The sequence below is a fragment of the Neofelis nebulosa genome, chromosome 15 (assembly GCF_028018385.1).
Source record: "Neofelis nebulosa isolate mNeoNeb1 chromosome 15, mNeoNeb1.pri, whole genome shotgun sequence".
Lineage (NCBI taxonomy): Eukaryota > Metazoa > Chordata > Mammalia > Carnivora > Felidae > Neofelis > Neofelis nebulosa.
In genome coordinates this window covers 15,294,138-15,316,949 of record NC_080796.1, presented here as the reverse complement: position 1 = coordinate 15,316,949, position 22,812 = coordinate 15,294,138, and the positions used below count along the sequence as shown (strand labels likewise).

The window sequence follows — 22,812 nt, the reverse complement described above, 5'->3', positions numbered from 1 at the left end:
TCCAAAAGACTCACAAGGACTCACTTTGCTTGTGCTTCTGCTTGCATGAAAATGAACTCCCACTTCCGGGCAAATGCTCTCTGCAGCCTGGCCAGGCTCTCCTGAAAAATACACCACCGGTGAAGACTTTCTGGTGCTCATGATCACTACTCCCTTCTCATTTATCTACCGTATGAATTTGTCAAGAAAATATAGTCTCTAAAGTAGTAAGTGTACTCCAGTTCTAAATGATGAGTCATGCTCACTGAATATAACTCATCCTCATATTAACAGAGGAAACAGGGAAACCTATCACACATATTAATGTTTATGAATAATTGACTTGAGAGAATACAAGTAAACATCTAAAATACTAAAATTACTTTGTATATAAAAAGTGCTCAGTACTAACCTATTGGAGTTTTCTGTGCCCATTTTAGTGAGGAACAGAAAAGCAATGCATTTTTACTATTGATTCAGTCAATCCATCCAGTTCCTGACAAGAATGTAAACCCTCAGAAGACTACTACCATTTCTAGTCAGTGCTTCAAAGTCAGTAAATCACAACATAGCAATTGTCAGAACAAATTACATCAGATTAATTTTACCTGCTGATTGATAGTGACCAACCTGAAGGTTCTGCAAAAACCATTTACCCAAAGTGAATGTTCTTTGCTTCTCTAAGTTTGGATGTCTTTACTATATGCAGGACACATCTCACATTTTCACACTTGAGTTTAGCAAGTAAGACATACTCCTCCCTTCTCCCATGAATTTGTGTGTGTAGTTCACCGTCTCCAAGGAAGCAAGCAAGTCAGGGATTTGGGCCATTATGATGCTCGATCCCTGGGAATCTGGTCCTTAAAATCCACGCATGTAGAAGAAAGTCAACAGAATTCCCAGAAATGACCATAGGCCTTATTCCTGTTCATTTTATGACATTCTTTGCCAGAAAGTCCTTAGTACTTACAGCTTCATAGTCAGCTAGTTCCAGCCTTGCCTTGTTTTGCATTGTTCTCTTGCAGAGATAAACCGCTAGAAGGAAAAAAAAAATTAATTACATCTTCCCTGCTTGTTAACATGAAGGCACTTACTGAAAATAAAAGATAGTGTTATAAATCAAGACATCTCGGTCTTTGCCATTTTTTCCCACTCATCATTTTCAATGATTTATTTTTTTGACAAAAATAAAGAAGGTATGATATTTTTACTGAAATTCAAACATAATGGTATTTATAAGAAAAAAGATGTTCATGGGGAGTGGCTCAGTTGGTTAAGTGTCCGACTTCAACTCAGGTCATGGTGTCATGGTTCGTGGGTTCAAGCCCCATGTTGGGCTCTGTGCTGACAGCTCAGAGTCTGGAGCCTGCTTTGGATCTGCGTCTCCCTCTTTCTCTGCCCCTCCCCTGCTCACACTCTGTTTCTCTCTCAAAAATAAATAATAAACATAAAAAAATTTAAATTCATTCAAAAGACATAGGGTATCAGAATGGATAAAAAACAAGACCCATCTATTTGCTGTCTAAAAGAGACTCATTTTAGACCTGAGGACACTTTCAGATTGAAAGTGAGGGGATGGAGAACAATATATTATGCTCCTGGAAGTCAAAAGAAAGCTTGAATAGCCATACTTATATCAGAAAAACTAGACTTTAAATTAAAGGTTGTAACAAGAGTTGAAGAAGGGCGTTATATAATAATTACAGGGTCTATCCATCAGGAAGTGCTAACAATTATAAATGTCTATGCACCGAATTCGGAAGCACCCCAATATTTAAAACAAACACAAACACAAGCAATCTTATCCATAAGAATGTGATAATTGCAGGGACTTTAGTAATCCACTTACAACAATGGATAGATCATCTAGACAGAGAATCGGTAAAGAAACAATGGCCCTGAATGATACATTGGACTAGATGGACTTGACAGATATATTTAGAACTCTACATCCCAAAGCAGCAGAATACACTTTCTTCTCGAGTGCATATGGAACATTCTCCAAGATAGATCATGTACTGGGTCACAAAACAGTCCTCAATAAATATAAAAGAACTGAGATCATACCATGCACACTTACAGATCACAATGCTATGAAAATTGAAATCAACCACAGGAAAAAGTCTGGAAAACCTCCAAAAGCATGGAGGTTAAAGAACATCCCACTAAAGAACTAATGGGTCAACCAGACAAGTAGAGAAGAAATTAAAAGACATATGGAAACAAATGAAAATACAACAATCCAAACCCTCTGGGATGCAGCAAAGGCAGTCCTAAGAGGAAAATACATTGCAATCCAGGCCTATCTCAAGAAACAAGAAAAATCCCCAATACAAAATCTAACAGCACTCCTAAAGGAACTAGAAGCAGAAGGGCAAAGAAACCCCAAACCCAGCAGAAGAAGAGAAATAAAGATCAGAGCAGAAATAAACAATATAGAATCCAAAAACAAACAAACAGAAAAACAGATCAATAAAGCAAAGAGTTGGTTTTTTGAAAAACTAAACAAAATTGATAAACCTCTAGCCAGGTTTCTCAAAAAGAAAAGGGAAAGGACCCAAAAAGATAAAATCACAAATGAAAATGGATTTATTACAACCAATCCCTCATAAATACAAGCAATTATCAAGGAATACTATGAAAAATTATATACCAAAAAACTGGACAACCTGGATGAAATGGACAAATTCCTAAACAACCACACACTACCAAAAGTCAAACAGGAAGAAATAGAAAATTTGAACAAACCCATAACTAATGAAGAAGTTGAATCAGTCATCAAAAATCTCCCAACAAATAAGAGACCTGGACCAGATGGCTTCCTTGGGGATTTCTACCAGACATTTAAAGAAGAGTTAATACCTATCCTTCTCAAGCTGTTTCAAAAAATAGAAATGGAAGGAAAACTTCCAGAATCATTCTATGAAGTCAGCATTACTTTGATTCCCTAAGCAGACAGAAACCCAACCAAAAAAAAAAAAAAAAAAAAAAAAAAGAAGGCCAATATCCCTGATGAATATGGATGCAAAAATTCTCAACAAGACACTAGTGAATCGAATTCAACAGCATATAAAAAGAATTATTCACCATGATCCAGTGGGATTCACTCCTGGGCTGCAGGGCTGGTTCAATATTTGCAAATCAATCAATGTGATACACCACATTAATAAAAGATATGAACCATATGATCCTGTCAATAGATGCAGAAAAAGTATTTGACAAAATACAGCATCCTTTCTTGATGAAAACCCTCAAGAAGGTCAGGATAGAAGGAACATACTTAAACATCATAGAAGCCATTTATGAAAAGCTCATAGCTAATACCATCCTCAATGGGGAAAACTGAAAGCTTTCTCCCTGCAATCAGGAACACGACAGGGATGTCCACTCTCACCACTGTTGTTTCACATAGTGCTGGAAGTCCTAGAATCAGTAATCAGGCAACAAAAGGAAATCAAAAGCATCAAAATTGGCAAAGATGAAGTCAAACTTTCACTTTTTGCAGACGACATGATATTATACACGGAAAACCCGAAAGACTCCACCAAAAGTCTGCTAGAACTGATACTTGAATTCAGCATAGTCGCAGGGTACAATTAATGTACACAAACTGGGTGCATTTTTATACACCAATAATGAAGCAACAGAAAGGGAAATAAAGAAACAGATCTCCTTCACAAATGCACCAAGAACCATAAAATACCTAGGAATAAACCTAACCAAAGATGTAAAAGATCTATATACTGAAAACTATAGAAAGCTCATGAAGGAAATTGAAGAAGATACAAAGAAATGGAAAAACATTCCATGCTCATGGATTGGAAGAATAAATATTGTTAAAACGTCAATACTACCCAAAGCAATCTACATGTTCAATGCAATCCCAATCAAATTTGCACCCGCATTCTTCTCAAAGCTACAACAAAGAATCCTAAAATTTGTATGGAACCACAAAAGGCCCTGAATAGCCCAAGTAATATTGAAGAAGAAAACCAAAGCAGGAGGCATCACAATCCCAGACTTTAGCCTCTACTGCAAAGCTGTAATCATCAAAACAGTATGTGATTGGCACAAAAACAGACACATAGACCAATGGAATAGAATAGAGAACCCAGAATGGGACCCACAAATGTATGGCCGACTAATCTTTGACAAAGCAAGAAAGTACCCAATGGAAAAAAGACAGTCTCTTTAACAAATGGTGCTGGGAGAACTGGACAGCAATATGCAGAAGAATGAAACTAGACCACTTTCTTACACCATTCACAAAAAATAAACTCAAAATGGAGGAAGGACTTGAATGTGAGGCAGGAAACCATCAAAACCCTAGAGGAGAAAGCAGGAAAAACCCTCTCTGACCTCAGCCGCAGCAATTTCTTACTCGACACATCTCCAAAGGCAAGGGAATTAAAAGCAAAAATGAACTATTGGGACCTCATCAAAATAAAAAGTTTTTGCACTGCAAAGGAAACAATGAACAAAACTAAAAGGCAACCAACAGAATGGGAAAAGATATTTGCAAATGACATAATGGATAAAGGGCTAGTATCTAAAATCTATAAAGAACTCACCAAACTCCACACTTGAAAAACATAATCCAGTGAAGAAATGGGCAGAAGTCACAAATAGACACTTTTCCAAAGCACACATCCAGATGGCCAACAGACACATGAAAAGTTGCTCTACATCACTCATCACCAGGGAAACACAAATCAAAACCACACTAAGATACCACCTCACACTGGTCAGAGTAGCTAAAATGAACAAATCAGGAGACTACAGATGCTGGAGAGGATGTGGAGAAACGGGAACCCTCTTGCACTGTTGGTGGGAATGCAAACTGGTGCAGCCGCTCTGGAAAACAGTGTGGAGGTTCTTTAAAAAATTAAAAATAGATCTACCCTATGATCCAGCAATAGCACTGCTAGGGATTTACCCAAGGGATATGGGAATGCTGACGCATAGGGGCACATGTACTCCGATGTTAATAGCAGTCCTTTTAACAGTAGCCAAATTATGGAAAGAGCCTAAATGTCCAGCAACTGATGAATGCATAAGGAAGATGTGGTTTGTATATATAATGGAATACTACTTGGCAATGAGAAAGAATAAAATCTGGCCATTTGCAGCAACGTGGATGGAACTGGAGGGTATTATGCTAAGTGAAATAAGCCATACAGAGAGAGACAGATACCATATGTTTTCACTCATATGTGGATCTTGAGAAACTTAACAGAAGACCATGGGGGAGGGGAAGGGGGAAAAAAAGTTACAGAGAGGGAGGGAGGCAAACCATAAGAGACTCTTGGATACTGAGAACAAACTGAGGGTTGATGGGGGTTGGGAGAGAAGGGAAAGTGGGTGATGGGCAGGGAGGAGGGCACTTGGGATGAGCACTGGGTATTTTATGGAAACCAATTTGACAATGAATTATATTTTTAAAAATTAAAAAAAGGAAAAAAATATATGTTTAGAAATTTTCTTTATTTTTACTAAATAAGAGGGAAAATAAAGCCTTTTAAATAACACATCAAAGGAGCTTAAACATCTAAAGACACACATAACACCATTTTTTTTAAAAGGAACTGCATGAAGAAGGAATCATTATTGGCACATTTGATTATTTCCATAATCTTCTGTCAACTGAAAGAATCTCTTATTGTAAACTGAAGGCTTCTTGGCATCTCCTTTACTACATTTCAGAATCATCAGCTGTTTTTCCACTAGGAGAGAGAAAGCTGTAACATCTTCCCTGACTACAATATGATGACTTCTTAATTCCATTTTTCTGAGGACTCCGTGTCCTTGCTGCCAGGGGAAGCCCACCTGGGCAACAGATTTACAGGATGGGTGCCAGAGGGAGTGCGGAGGTCACAGCAGCTCTGTCACTGACAAATAATGTTCCTTAAGTTATTTCAGGATTATTAGCAACTCTTATGATACCATCAAGACAATCAGAGCCCTCTGGTACAGTCCTGATTTCCAGGACATTTTTTGCCATTTTCCATAACATATGATATTTGAATCTCATGAAATTCAAGATAAACTATATATATGGTAAGTGCTGAATAGATCTGCTGGATGAAGAGTGTAAATTTCACTTTTTTGTAAGGTTAGTTCTGGAGGTGCTTTTATAATTCCCACCATTGCGCTAAGCTATGCCACCCTCAGTTTTCGATAATGAAGTTTCGATACCACTGAGGAAATTATCTTACACAGAAAATCTGAGATCGCTGCAAACACTGGTGTTGTGTCTTCAATTTCTGCTCTCTAAAGCTTCTTTTATGAAGGCCCAGGCAAAGGAGAAAGCCAACTACGGCCCGATGCTGACATTACTACAGACACGTAAGAACCCAGGAGATGATTTGAGAGCATGTCTTTGTATAAGCAACCATGGGAATTTTATTTTTCCATTAGTATTACTAGTAGTAGTAATTTTCAAAATTTCTAATTCTCAAAATTAGTAAAAGACAACCTTCAAAAACAAAAATGACATGATGCATTCATTTTCTAATTAGCCATAGTTCATGCTCACTCTTGAAGAAACTCTTACTGACAGGGCAGATTTTTTTTATTTTTTATTTTTTTAATGTGAAGTTTATTGTCAAAATTGGTTTCCATACAACACCCAGTGCTCATCCCAACAGGTGCCCTCCTCAATACACTGATCTTAACAAAATATCTAACATGTTCTCAGCAGCTGGTCAAAGAGATTGCAGTGTATGTGCAATACCCCTGAGAATGTCTCTTCTTGAGAGAAAGACAAAAATCTTCCTAAATATCTAAATTAAATAATTTCAGCTTTCCCATAGAATTACCTTTAACCAAATTTCAAGCCTGAACTACAGGCTCCATGGGTTTGTCCTCCTGCACCAGCCTCTACTTGCTTCATCTATTCCGGTCATCTAATCTTTGCTCTTTTCAAAATCAGACCCCCTCTGGGAAACATATTTCTACCCTCATTAGGTAAACTAATAAATAAAAGCAGGAGCAGGGTGATTTTTTTAGATGCCTGTTCACTAAGAAGTTATGCATCCTTTAATATAGTTGCCCTTCAATGCAGTTTTCTTTAATTCTCTAGGAAACAAAGTGGAGGCGTGGACAGGCAGAACCAGGTAAATAGTAGCTGTTCCATATGTATTTGTTAAAAAGGGTCTTTTCCAAAGGAGTTATTTGGAAGTCAAACCTAAAGTGATTTCTATTGGTCTTTTTTTGTAAAAAGGAAGAAGGAAAAAGTCTGGGTTAGCAAGTGGGGAACATTCTGGATACTGTTAAAGATACTGCAAATACAGTTGGGACTGAAAGGGCCCAAACCTCACTGAACTAGTCTAGATACAGGACAGTATGTGGACAGGTAGAGATGATCCTTCCATTCTTTATCAGCAGAGGGTGTCAGCATTGAATAGGATGCAGATGAGAAGGGGCGTCTTAGATGAAAGAGGGTTTCAATTCTTATTTACAGTTTATTGGAGATTTTAAAAATGAGAGTAGTTATGCATCATCAAAACTATGGCTCAGGTCAAGTGTTTTTGTACTAACCCTTAATCATTTAGGGCACCAGAGTGCTCCAGAGGGTACTATATATGGACATAGGCCCAAGTGCAAGTATGAATATTCCTTAACAGAACACTTGAGCTTTTTTCTGCAGTGCCAACATATTGAAAACAACTTTAAAAAATCATTTTCCTGGGTTATTTTTAAATGTTTTCCATTATTGAGAATTTAATTTAAATTTCAAGTTTAAATATGTCTCTCTGCAGTAATTTTCTTTTTTTTTTTTTTTTTTTTTTAAACGTTTTTTTAATTTATTTTTGGGACAGAGAGAGACAAAGCATGAACCAGGGAGGGGCAGAGAGAAAGGGAGACACAGAATCGGAAACAGGCTCCAGGCTCCGAGCCATCAGCCCAGAGCCTGACGCGGGGCTCGAACTCACGGACCGCGAGATCGTGACCTGGCTGAAGTCGGACGCTTAACCGACTGCGCCACCCAGGCGCCCCTCTCTGCAGTAATTTTCGACTAGAGAAGACAGTTTTGAGGACTTAGGCTCAAACAAACAAGAAATTTAATAGAAGGATATGCCACTAAGTGGAAGAAAGTTCGAGAAGGCTTAACGTACCACTTTGGCTAAAATGGCCACATAGTAAATGCATAGAATGTGGCCTGAATATGCCTTAGGTGTAAAAGTTTCTGGATCACACATCTACTGAACATAGAGTGAATGCTGGCATTAGTTTTTTCCATTTAATTTCATAAAGCTCTCCAAGGTGGAATACTCTGTTGAACAAAAACCGATGTCTATGACAGGAGTGTTCAGAGCTATATCACAGAGGTCTGTGAGAAAATCATGAAGGTACCAATATGTAAACATTAAAAGAACATAAGTATATAATATAATTCATGAAGACTAGAAATATAATTGCCACATAAATATTTGAAAAATATCCCACTTGCAACCAAAGTCATACAAATGTAACATATACCGCCATAATGAAACTGTTTATCTTTTCAAGTTTATTTGTGTGAACAAATCCTTCCACAGTCCCTGAATGAAAACTCAAGCAGTATCTACACTCTTGCTTGCCACTCAGGTAATTTAGAGTCCCAACTTATAAACAAGAATGTCTATCCTGAGTAACTGTCAAACATTCATGTCTGGTTTAAAGCCTTGAGGTCTGCCCCTCTCCCCCAGGTTCTGTGAGTAAGAGAAGCATGATTGTCTTCTTTGTCTTCCTTGTTCTTCTGTGTCCCTGCCAAGTATTGCTGACCAGGGCTTCTAAGCCTTCTGGAGTTGGAGGATAAGGAGGAAGGGGAACAAAGGAGGGTGCTGCCATTCTTACTCGACTGATGCCAGTATGGTGATCTAGTGTTGTCATTCTCTGGACTGGGCAGAGGTTTTAAGCTGATTATGTTGCTCATGTTACTTAGTAGGATGCTTTGGAGAAAACCCATCCCACCATTGCTGGGGATCTCTCACCTGTAGCCATTGTTGGGGCTGATCACTGCCACAGCCCTTGGACTGTACCTCTGGCCTCTCTCTCCAGTGTGTTTGCCTGTCCAGGCTGTTCCCTAGGACAGGACCATCTCTCACATACAGCTTAGATTACACATGCACTCTTTGCCACAGAACATAGCCACCTGCCTTTCAATTCCTCCATCCATAACAAGATAGCCTGTCCCTTGCCCTTTGTAATTCCAAGGCCTGGAATTCGTGATCCATTGTGTCCCAGAAGTAGATGACTCCTGTCAAGTATTCTCAGAAACCCCTTGAAATCTTTGTCACTGGACTTGAGGTGAGGTGCATTCCCCATTCATTCCTCCCACTTGGGGCTGATGGGACCAATGACTTCTGATGACCTAACGGCTACAAAACTAGTCTTTAAGCCAACATCTTATCCTTGAATACACTCAATGTGAGCTGACAGTAGCTAGTGTGACAATTTGTATGTCAGTGTAGCGGAGCACTTTCACACCTGGTCTTGATCCACTTAACACTTTGGGTGGATTTCCATTTTGTAACACCCAGTTACAAAAATCACTTTCCACTCATCAGAAGAGCAGAGATGTTACAGAGTGGCAATAACCCATTCTGGCCACAGAGCAGTGGAACAACACTGTGGGTGGGCATGTGAACAGCAAAGATGTCTTTGGGGAAAAGATTTTGACAGTGAGTAACAAAGCCTTGAAACATTCACGGCCATTGTTCCCGTACTTGCTCTTCTGAGAATATAACCCAGGGAAACAGCAGGAAAAACAGCAGAGGTGTAAGCCTTCATGGCATGGAATATAGGAACACAGTGGGGCAATGAATTCATGCATTCAATGAAATGTTATATTGTCATTAAAAATGATAAACCCAAAGGGGTGCCTAAGGGGCTTGGTCGGTTGAATGTCTGACTTTGGCTTAGGTCACGGTTTCATGGTATGTGAGTTCGAGCCCTCCATCAGGTTCTCTGCCATCAGGGTAGAACCTGCTTCAGATCCTCTGTCTCCCCTCTCTCTCTGCCCTCCCCAGCTCATGTGAGCTTACTCTCTCAAAAAATAAACATGAAAAAAAAAAAAATGATACACTCAAACTGGTTAACTTCAAAGTTGAAATAATTTGATTTTTAAAGTCCTTATCTCTCATTGTAAAAGTTCAGACAATAAAGAAAAATATATAAATATTAAAGAAAAAATCATTATAATCTCACTTCTGTCATTGTTTGGCACATATTCCGGATTTTTCCCTTCTATATACATCCACTAACATACACATGAATATCTGTATTCACATCAAAAATCTGCATATATTTACATAATCTGCATATATTTACTTAAAACATTTTCAAACTTTACTACATATGTTGTCTTATTAACTTGTTTCTTTAATATTATATTATGGCTAACTTCATATCAATAACTATTGTTTGGTAATATTCATAAAAATTATTTCATGACAATCCATTTATTATTTATTTAATGAGCCATTATTGTTGAACACTTGGATTATACCCTTTGTCTTGCATTATTTATTAATACTTCTGCAAACATGTATGCATATATGTATACAAGTATGTATGGCTGTATATTTTTTAGGTATCTGCTAATTTCCTAAAGCACTATTGCTGCATGAGGATGTGTGCACCTTTCAATGCACCTTTCAAGTCCTTTGGTCTGTGGAACTAAATTCCATAGAGTTTAGGCATGAGTAAGTCTTCTTATACCCTCTCCAACTCTGGAGAGTCCATTTTCAGCCAAGCAGCCAGAGTTATTCTGTTAAGACTTAAATCAGATTTCTGGGGCACCTGGGTGGCTCAGTCAGTTAGGCGTCCAACTTCAGCTTAGGTCATGATCTCAAGCACGGTTCATGAGTTCAAGCCCCATGTCGGGCTCTGTGCTGACAGCTCAGAGCCTGGAGCCTGCTTCAGATTCTGTCTCCCTCTCTCTCTGCCTCTCTCTCTCTCTCTCTCTCTCTCTCAAAAATAAATAAATATTAAAAAAAAAGACTTAATCCGATTTCACTTTATTTTAACTTCCCACTTTTCAACTACTTCCTATCTTATCTCATTTCAGGTAAAAACCAGAGTCCTTGCTCGTCCATTACTTTATCCTGGGACCTTGTTTCCCTCTTCTCTGGCAGTACCTGTGTCCCCCTGGGCCCAAGCTCCTTATCTCCCTCCTCAGGGCTGAACTGCCATTTTCCCAGTGACACCTTTCCCCTTACCGCCCCCCCCCAGCCCAACATCCTCTTCCTCACAACTTTCCACCTCCTCACACACAACTTCTTTAAAAAATTTTTTTTTAAATGTTTATATGTTTTCGAGGGAAACAGTGAGACAGAGCGTGAGTGGGGGTGGGCCAGAGAGAGGGAGACACAGAATCTGAAGCAGGCTCCAGGCTCTGAGCTGTCAGCACAGAGCCTGACATGGGGCTCGGACCATGAACCCTGAGAACATGACCTGAGCCAAAGTTCGACGCCTAACTGACTGAGCCACCCAGGCGCCCCCTCATACACAGCTTCTGTATCCATTTACATGAGTAGCTGAGGAGCTTACTCTCACCCCCTCCCACCTGCCCTGGAATGCCAGCTCTACAAGCACAGGGAGTTCTGCTGGTTTTGTTAGTCCATGTGTCCCCTTGCTTAGAACATACTTGGCACATAGTAGATGCTCAGGACATACTTGTTGAGTAAAAACACCACTAAATATTTCCTGACCATTTGGGTGTCTTTTTTCTTTTGTGAATTAGCTATTCATGACTTTGCTAATTTTTCTCTCGGGGGATTTGATTTTTTCTTATTAGACTTAAGTCCTCTTTATACGTGAGCGATAGAAACTAATTTTTAGGTATATATGCAGGACATATATTTCCCCATGTTTTTTGAGGAGAAGTTTAATAAATGATACAGATAATATTGAGCATACTTCAGCAAACATTGATTTACTTTTAAATTATATATATGTATGTGTGTGTGTGTATATATATATATATATACACACACACACACACACACACACATATAGCATTCATAGGACATGTTCCACAACCTGCTTTTTTTACTCGACTTTACTGAGATTCACAAAGTTTTCCATAGTTTGTATTTCTTAATCGCTCTCTTCTATCCTATGAATGCAGCACACATTGTTTAAGCCATACACCTATTATTAAATACTTGGATTGTTTTCCTTTTTTCTTTCTTCTCAGTTTTATTGGGACACAATTGACACGCAGCACTGTATGCGTTTAAGGTGCACAGTGTAATTACTTGACTTACAGAATTGTGAAATTATTACCACAATAAGTTCAGTTAACATTCAAAAATAAGTTTTTTTTCCTTGTGATGAGAACATTTAGGATCCACTCTCTTAGCAACTTTCAAACTATGCAAACAGCAGTGTTTGCTGCAGTCATCATGGCACACATCATATCCCCAGAACTCATTTATCTTGTATCTGGCAGTTTGTACATTTTGACTCCCCTTCCTGCAATCCCCCCACCTCCCACCCCTTGCCTCTGATCTTTTTCTATTTTCCTAGGAATCTGTTTTTTTTCTTTCACACTCCATATAGTAGTGAGAAAATGCTTTCATTTTTCAGAGCTATTACAAATAATGACTCCATATAGGCTTCCATTAGCATATTTTCTTGGAATTGGTAGCAGGGATTTGTGGGACAGGCACAGCATGCATTTTATAAGACACTGCCAAACTTCTGCCCAGTATGCCTTCCCAAATATGCCAGTATCCTCACCTTCAGGCCAGACTTGATTTTGTGCCAATCTGGCTTGAAAGAGACACTTTGATTATGTTCATCTGTTTTCTTATATTTTCACTGCTTGCACATGAGAAGTTTTAATGGGAAGGATGTCTATGGATTGCCCCCCTCACTAATGTGGCTCTATTTAATACTTTGTACCCTGGTTATTTTTCATTCTATCTCTATTGCAAACCCTGGTTCCTTTTTCTAATTGTATTTGCGTGATATAGCTTTGCTTCACCACTATAACTGACAGAGTCAGCATGTTTTACTTAACTTCCTTGCAGACAGATATTATTGGTTTTTATTTATGAGCTAACTTAAAGATGCCTGTTATTTTAATAGATGGACTTAAATATTTACATTCATTCTTGTATCAGCTATGTTTGTTATTCCTTTTCTTACATCTTCATGCCTCTGTCTCTCTCTCCTCCATGATTGTAACTTCTTTGTTGTCTACTTTTTGTGACATGGAATGAGTTTTCTTTAATTTATCCTTTAATAATTTAGAATAAAACTTGTTACTATTCCATTAGTGGCCATTCTCATATGTTTAAATAAATGTCTAATATATTTTTCTTGAATTTTAGCTGCAGAAATTAAATACAGCCTAGTGCTGCCCCCATAAATGATGAAGAAAATAATACATCTTGACTCTCTGCTATTTTTATAATTTTAGTGACTAGATTTGACTGTATGCTCTATTACAGTTTTATAAAAATTAATTATAGTATTCACATTCCTTTTGGAATTCCTTTTATCATAATTATTTAGATCCTGGAGGGCATGGAAAGAAAGCTGTTGTCTTGGAAAATTAAGGTGAGTAAACTTTGCTTTGCACATTTCTTTTTAAAACTAAATTTGTGAAAACTATTCTATCACAACTCAGATCTTCCAAAAAGGAGGGCCATGGCCCATTGTGGCTACCCTGTCTATTTCTAGGTTCCCCTGGCGTTTGCTCACTCATTTTGGAGTGAGGCCCCTGCACTGGTGAAGCTGACCTAGGGAACCCTGGGTTTGCTGTGGCGGCTGTGGGCCCAAAGCAACAACAATCCTGCAAGGATCCTACGTTCCTCCCCTCTCCCCACTTTCCCCCCCTTTATTCTTAAGCTTGCTCCCTAAACGTCCGAGAGCCTGAGCTGCTTTATGAAATCCACGTCAGAGACAAAACATCAGACAAGGCATAGGACTGTCTCTTTGAGCGCTGCGTTTAAGCTAAGAAATCTTAATCCAAGACAGGGCAAGCCTTTCCCTACCCTCCCAATACTTACTTTTATCTCCAGCCCACATGGGTTGATGACTCATTAATGGGGTAGGTCTGAATTTCATCCAATTCCTTAAAGCTGCCCTAGTTTCTTGAGAAAAGAAATTGTAAGTCTGATATCACTTCCTTTCATTTGGCTAATCTTCCTTTCATTTGGCTAATTTCTGTTGATTCCAGAAAGAATACATCTTCCAAGTGAGTTGTTTGTGGTGCCATTCTCTAATTTCCACACTGTCCTAGTAGTTCTTTCCATTCTAGTTTTGTTTTCTTTTCTTTTTATTCCATGCAGGGGCAGTGGGAGCAGTTTTGGAAGATGTCCTGGAAGTATAGTGTGTAAGTTCATTTTTGCTTCTTACATCCACCCAAGATGCAAACATGTTTCGTAATTGTATCTATGCTGAATGAACATACCCTTAAAACCTCGATGAATTTTGGATTTTTATTTAAAAAAAAATTTTTTTTAACGTTTATTTATTTTTGAGACAGAGAGAGACAGAGCATGAACGGGGGAGGGTCAGAGAGAGGGAGACACAGAATCTGAAACAGGCTCCGGGCTCTGAGCTGTCAGCACAGAGCCCAACGCGGGGCTCGAACTCACGGACCGCGAGATCATGACCTGAGCCGAAGTCCGCCGCTTAACCGACTGAGCCACCCAGGCGCCCCGAGTTTTGGATTTTTAAAAAAACAAGAAAAGCTTAAAAACATTACCCTTAATTTCACTCTAAAGGGAAGAGGTAATTATCTTCTTTAAGAACAGAATTTCCAAAATAATTCTTTGAAGGAATTTTAAATTTAATGATAACACAGTCCTATAAAATCTAATACTCATTTAATGATCCAACCACTGGGAATGAATTTGTAGGAATGAAAGGTAATGAATAGCAAAAATTTAGGGAATTTTATTTTCTTAAAATTTATAACTCAACAGCACCTCATACATTAATTAACTGAAAGAAATTAAATCTTAGCAGAAAATTAACTAGAGGACATATTATGAAAATAATTTTAAAATTATTTAATTTTTTGATATATGTTAATGAAGACCATGTTACTATAAAGTAGAAGTAGGACTTCACTGCTGTATGAGATGAAATACCTTAACTAAAGAAGATCAATCAAGCTAAGAGAGATCTACTATGGTAATTGAACACCTGGATGGTGAAAGTCTTCAAATAACTGCCTTGAAGGTCTAATCGTAAAAAGAAAGAATTCCTTTAGGGCATCTCTGGAATAGTAGCCCAACACCACAAAATGAAAAGAATCAGAGCTGTGGACTTCTATCTCCTCCTAAAGGAAGAGGAAGTGCTCTCTGATGATTCTACCACACAGACTGATGCATCTTAAGGTGTTTACATGTATTATCTCATCCACAGCCTTACATCAACTATCTCAGAAAAGGTATTATCATCTTTATTCAACCGACAGCAACAGTGAAATCCAGAGAGATTAAGTCTATTTCCAGAGCCATACAAATAAGTAGGTGAAATCCAGAGAGATTAAGTCTATTTCCAGAGCCATCCAAATAATAAGTAGGCGAGTCAGAGGATTCTTGGGTTTGTAATCACATAGCAGATACTTATCACACGCAATATAGGAAGGCAGCAGCAATGGGAGCCCCACACTGCTCTCAGAGACTGCTAAGAAGAGAAGTCTTTTGCATTTGTTTTCTACATGCTTCCATTTTTCTTAATTTCTGAGAATGTTGCTCTGAAATATAAGAACTATTACTGTCACTGTGAATCTTATTTTAATCCAGTTCTCTGGGCATTCATCCATAAATTATATTACAGATTGTATTCTCCAGCCACTTACACTGCTAAAGAAATGAAACAGAGCTGTTTAATTTGTCTTTCTTTGTAAATATACCAATGGTTCCTAAAAGGTTTGATTGCTTTGCTAAGGCTCATGAGTTTCGGCAATTTGTAATTCTGTATGTTGGCAAGATATTTTATCTCCTCAGATTTTCTTTCTCTCTCTTAAAAATTACAGCTGATCATCATTTGCTGATTCTGTACCTGAAAAATTTCCTACTTTGGCTAAAATTTATTTGTTGCTCCTCAGTCAGTACTTGTGATGTGTTCATGGTCATTCACAGCCATTCAGAGCAGCAAAACTTGAGTTTCCTGATGTACACATTCTCGGTGGAGGTGGAAGAAGGCAATGCTCTGCCTTCCTTTTCCAGCTCATTCTGCACACAAGTGCCCTTTTGGTGGTGTTTTTAGTGCCACCTGTTTTGCATTTTTGTGCTTTTTCTTGGTGATTTTGCTACCTAAAATGACCCCCAAGAACAGTGGTGCCGTGATGTCTAGTGTTCCTAAATGCGAGAAGACTGCTATGTCCTTTTTGAAGAAGATATATATGTTGGGTAAACTTCATTCATGCATGAGTTAGGATGCTGTTGGTTTTAAGGTCAATGGCAATTATGTGTATACATATATATATGTGTGTGTGTGTGTGTGTGTGTGTGTATGTGTATATATATATTTAACATATATATGTTAATTATATAATTGTATGATTATATATAACATTATATATATAATGTACACATTATACATATTATTATATATATTATATATAATATATTATATTATATAATTATATATTATAATGATATAATTATTGTACCTGAGGCTTGCAGGAAGTGAACCCTGTATTTCCACAAGGAACAACAGCTCAGTATCTACTAATACAGTATTTGTGGCAACTTTATAGGACATGACTACCTCAAATAATAAGAATCAACTGCATGTGTTTGTACCTTATTCCCTCTGTTGGAGAGCAGTGAGTTAAACAGAGCTTTTCTATGATAACAAAGATACCTTCAAAACTTTCAGAAGCTCTTTCAGAAGTTACTCGTAGTAGTACCTGACTTCTCATTCTTTTTTCTGTGGCATTATTATCTCTGGTGCTTATAGCATTTAATAGTTTTTTAAACCAATAATGTATTTTTTAATGTAGCATAATAAGAAACACCATAGTTTAACTTTTATCATGATATTTCAGAACCACTGTTGTGATAAAAATATTAAATTTCAAGTAACTTTCCCATAATACTAGGTCAGGAGCACTTAATTTCTCTTTCTCTTATTTAAATTTATCAAATGAAGCAATAGGTTCTGAAAATCGGTGCCTTTTCCAAGAGTACTCTTCATATTTCCAGTAGGAATAGGAAACCTAACAGATAATGTCAAAGAGCTGTGTAACTTTCTAATGAATGAGTAATCTACATTCACTGAACTGGGGTCAAAATAGTCATGGGAGTACCTGGGTGGCTCAGTCAGTTAAGTGTCCAACTGAACTGACTTCGGTTCAGTCATGATCTCACCATTCATGAGCCCTACATCACTATCTGCACTGATAACATGAAGCCCACTTGGGATTCTCCCTCTGTCCTCTCTCTCTGCCCCTCTCCCGCTCACAATCTCTCAAAATAAATAAACCTTTAAAAAAAAGTCATAAATAGTATTTTTGGATATCTGAACTTGGATCCTCCCCACTCCTTTTCCTTGGTTTCTTAGATAAAAGGAAAAAGACACAGGCAGTATGTTATAAAATAATATTATAATCTATAAAAGGATGAGATTGACATCAGAAATTACTGATAACTCGGGACATGAGACTCATGCTATGCCTATTGTCTAATCCCCGATCATCAATTTAGGAAGACACAATCACAGACATCCTAGGAGAGGCCATGGGGTGTAGTAAGTGGAAGGAGCAATGGTCCATGAGTTTTCAGATCTGGAGTCTGCCCACCCTCATTAACTGTGATTTTGGAAAAGTCACTTAACCTTCATGAGACTCGGGTTGCTCACCTGTGTAATGAGGATAAAAATACTTGGTGCATCTATTCCACAAGATTGAGGTTAGGATTATAGGACATGATATACTGAAGAGGGCTGTGTTAACTCCAAAGGGAAAGTAATGTATGGAATTATTAGCTACACTGTTTTTCGGGTTCACCGGACAAGTTTCTTCTTATAGGAAATTACAGAGTACTTTTACAAGTGAAATATCCTTTTAAAAGCCTTGTTGGCTATGGATTTCTACATAAAGCTTTTTTTTTTTTTCCAAATGGGACACTGCAGAGAGGGCCCTTGAGATTTTTTAGTATCTCACTTGTGAACAGTCTCTTACTTGCAGAACTATCATGAATTAGCACCGCTAAGAATTTTAAATAATAAACTTAAGTACATATGTGTTGTTACATCTGAAGTACACTGTCCAACAATCTTGAAATATTTTCCAAACTTTATGTTAAAACATACTTCAATTTTAAACATATGACCAGTTTTGTTCATAACAGGCAACCATTAAATTATATTTTTAATTTCATTATTCACTCTGTTTTCTCATTCTTTTCACCCTTATTATCGCTCATCATCTGAATACTGAAACTCTATATAAAACTAAGTAACTGATCAATGTTTTATGTTAATAGTTGCACCAGATTTTTGGGCCATCAGGAGAGAAAAATGATAGAAAACGATTTTTAAAAATTCATTTATTTATTTAATTCAACAAACATTTACTAGATGCCGGCTATGCGCCAGATGGTGGGAGTACAACTGTGAATAAAACAAAAAGACAAGGGTCCTATTCTCAATGAGCTTACATTCCAGAGAAATTCAAAGTGAAGAGGGCCCCGAGAGGGCAAAAAAGACAGAACTTCCAACTGCCCAAGTACATATAGGGTGATGGGGGTCAGAAGCCTGGAGCTGGGTTCACTGTAATACTGTCTTCTACCCGCAGGGGGCCACATCATACCAATTACTCTTTCAGCCTTGGCTGGTAAAAATGGAAAAGTGTCGGTTTTATAAAGATTTTAAGAATCTTAGGATGAGAGGGGTCTATGTGAAGTAATTACGTGAGTCTCCAAAGTATCTTTAGTTCCTGGAGAAGAACTGAATATCTGCCTTTATGAGGGGGGGAAAAAAAAACAGAAGAAGAAGAAGAAAAAGTACAAGAGATGTGATGGCTATTGGATGCATTCCTTCATTCAGCAAATATTCATTGAATGCCTACAGAGTACAAGTGTTCTTCTAAGCCCTGGGGATAAAGTGATGAGGTCAGTGGTCCATCACTGCTCTTAGCTTATAGGGAACTGGTCTAGAGTGATGGGCAACGTATAGTACCATGAATAATGTGAAAGCAATGTCCAATATTTATTGAATACTTTCCATGTGCCAGGAACTATTCAAACATCTCACATACTTATCTTGTCCAAGTGGTGTAGCCACACCAAGCAGGTGCTATTAGTTTTCCCATTTTGCAGATGAGGTAATGCAAGCAGGAGGAGATTAAGTAATTCTTAGTTGAGGCAAGAGTCAAAGTCAAACATTAGACATCAAGGAACACTGGTTAATCACCAAACCATGATAGATACTGGGGTGAAGCCCCCACTTGCGCTAGCTCTGTGTCTTTCAAAATAAGTAAATAAACTTTGTAGAAAATTAGTCAAGCTCATATGAGGTATATGGATAGTAAATGGGAGAGAACAGATAACATAATTTTTAATAATAACAATGCAATAGAAAAATAACACAACATAGTTGCTATGTTAATGTGGTTGAAATATATTATTTTTGTCAGAAAATAGCACACCTGTTTTCTGTTATTTATCTAAATGGAGAGAATCTAATATAGAGAGAATCTAAATAGAATCTAAATCTAAATAGAGAGAATCTGATATGACTCACATAGTGATTTTGAAACTTGAACACAGAAAATCTCTAAATGACAGTGAATCTCAAAATGGCCCTGGGTCAGTTTTATGGCAACCTCTCCCAATGTATACTGGAGGTTGATGGTGGCTTAGAAAAGCAGCCAATAGGGTAGGAAAAGCTGATTTTTAAAAGTAACTTGGCTAACCTATATGCAACTTCCCTCTCAAAGTTCCCTTCCATCTCTTATTTCTTCACTCCTATTTGCCAAAACAAAAACTGGTTGAGAACCTTGGCTTCCCCGCCCCCTCTGCACTCCAACCACCCCCCACCCCTGTCAGCACTACATAAAGTAGCCTCAATAAAATGAAACCATCTGCTTCCTTATGGACAGAACCACAATGACCTTTGAGGTCGTTTCTCTTCTTTTTAGGAGAAGATAATGCTTATACTAATAAAAGCTTGAAAATAATAAGGGATATAAAAAGAGTAGTGATGAAAATACTAATAATAATAGTAATAGCTAACACTTCTCTAGCTCTTGCTATGTGCCAGCCACCATTTTAATGCTTTATAAATTAGACAATTAATCCTTCAAGCAACCCTATCAGGTGGATGTATTACTGTTATCTCTGTTTCACAGATGAGAAAATTGGGCACAGAGAGTTAACTTGTTCAAGTATATAGCTATTAAGGAGCTGAACTGAAATTTGAACCCAGTTGTCTGGAAAGAACTATTCTTATTTGGAGAAATATTCAGTACAGACTCTGAGTCAAGGGTGTATCCTAAAACGCAAAGTAACCTGGAGAACAGTTTCATGGCTCTCCAGGCTGAAATAAGAGGCCTAGGATGTTCAGGACAGTACAAAGTAAGAAGAGTAAAGTAGCCTGATCAAGGCAGGAGAGGATTAGGGTGACATAACTTTGCTAAACATCTAAGGACCTGTTTCCTGAACTCTTGTGTTTATGTTTTGCTCTTTGACTTTACGTGTTCATTATATTTCTTTCTTGTTCTTTGGAAATTCTGATAGGTTCCCTCCATGGACCTTCCCCAGAGGTGTCCTGATTAAAGGATATTAGCAAAAGCATCTGTGACCAGAGCAGCACTACAGGTCTGCAAATGGTAAGTTATTCTAATTAAGGTTGTAAAGAAATTAAATAAACCAGATTGTTTCACAAACCCAAGAAAAACACACAACAGGTAAAAGTTAGGGCTTTGACAAATGAACAGATGAGACATAATTTCAAAAGTCAACAAGTGATGCCTGTTCCTAGGTGGGTGACAAAGTTTTCTGTCCTTTCTGAGTCTGATTCCTGACAAATGGGAATTTTAATACATTTTTTTCTGACTTCATATGATGGCTGTGAAAATTGAAGGAAATGATCAATGTAAAGACCTTTTGAAAATGTATAAGGTATTATGCAAATGTAAGATTAAATGTATCTGCAACAGAACTGATTATCAGCTTTTTAGCCAAGTCTGATGAAAACTCTAAGTACACTTCAGGTTGAAAGGAACATATAATTTTTAGAAATAAGTTAGAATTTGACTTCATGACCTTGGCAATAATTCCATTTTAAATATTCAACAGTATATTTATAGTCTAGATCTCTCTGTAATGCATACACTTCTTTAAGCTATGATTAGCCAACTATATTAAGAAACAAAAAAAGATACATTTTTTTTTCAAATTTACGATGTAACTTTATATAAACTGAGATGTATTCATTTGTTCATTAATTCATTCAGTGTGCCAAGTAAGGTTCTAGGCACTTAGATACACTGAAAATTCAGTCAATATTCCTAGCTGCCTCAATCCTTACGTTAAACTGGGAGGAGACGAACACACAGGTAAACAATAATTATTTTTAGTATTCACTATACATCTCATAAATAAATGAATAACCACCATTACTTTCCAAGCCAATTTAGTGTACAAGTCACTTCCACGTATCTCCTCTCCACCTTCTCTGCGCCTGACAGTAATGATGTGAGCTACAAACATATACCCCACCTAGAGAGGGAGAGGTGCTACATTCTGGACTGAGATAGGAATACTCTGCTCCTTCCTACTCTCTTCTGGACAAGAAGCTAACCACCTGTGACAGACATATTGCTCACCCTACTCTAATGCCTCTCTGTTCACTGAAGCTTCCCCTTATTTCCCAAACAAATCCCACTTCCTTCCATAATGAACACCATACCACTGACCCTGCAACACCATTTCCATCCAGTGAGCAGGCTCACTCTTCGCCTTTAAATGTTTAAAAAAGACATTTGTTTTTTTTAAACAAAAAGTTATATGGTCCCTTCAATCTGAAGTATACTTAGAATTTTCATCAGACTTGGCTAAAAAGCTGATAATCAGTTTCATTGCAGATACATTTAATCTTACATTTGCAGATACATTTAATCTTATATATATATATATATATATATATATATATATATATATATATGCAATAGAGTTGGAAATATAAGGCTGAAGATGGAAGGGTTTGGCTAAATTTCTCCGAGGTAGTAAATGGAAGAGGAAGGGCTCAGCTCAAGGCTTTAGGACGAAAAGTTCCTAGAGTATCCCGGCGACTCCATGAGAATAGGAGTATCTTATCAGGTGCTGACAGCAGTGGTAGTTTGTGGTAAAATCCCTCACACTGCTTCCTTATTTCATGTTCATATAAGTTAATTAAATCAGAGTATGGGGGTGCCTGGGTGGCTCAGTCAGTTAAGTGTCCACCTCTTGATTTCAGCTCTGGTCATGATCTCACGGCTCGGGAGTTCAAGCCCTGCACCAGGCTCTGTACTGCCGGTGCAGAGCTTGCTTAGGACTCTCTCTCTCCCCTCTCGCTTGGCCCCTATCCTGCTTGCTCTTTTTCTCAAAATAAATAAACTTTTAAAAATTAAAAAAAAAAATCAGAGTATGTATAATGTATCCTATAATTAGTTTCTCTCATACACTTGCTTGTATTCTTTTTTGAGGTTCATAACAATTGTATGTCCACTTAGAATATGAAATTAAAACCAACTATTCTACATTGCTGTCATCAATTTACAACTTTTGATGGACTTGACATCTTACAATTTTGTCCCTTAAAAATCTCTCTTGATTTCTAGGACAAGGGATGTTTTATGACTGTTTAACTGTAATTTCAAGCCCCATAGGACAA

General features: G+C 37.7%; 1 protein-coding gene across 9 annotated transcripts in view; it reads right to left on the bottom strand.

Annotated features, from left to right (window-relative positions):
* Positions 1-22,812, bottom strand: part of RGS7 (regulator of G protein signaling 7) — a 516,651-nt gene that overhangs the window by 85,638 nt on the left and 408,201 nt on the right. For all 9 annotated transcript variants that reach the window (XM_058701251.1, XM_058701254.1, XM_058701250.1 and 6 more), the window contains 2 exons: positions 950-1,014; positions 25-101 (listed from right to left, as the gene is read on the bottom strand). In XM_058701251.1, coding sequence (XP_058557234.1) covers positions 25-101; positions 950-1,014 — 142 coding nt within the window. The remainder of the gene's footprint in view (positions 1-24; positions 102-949; positions 1,015-22,812) is intronic.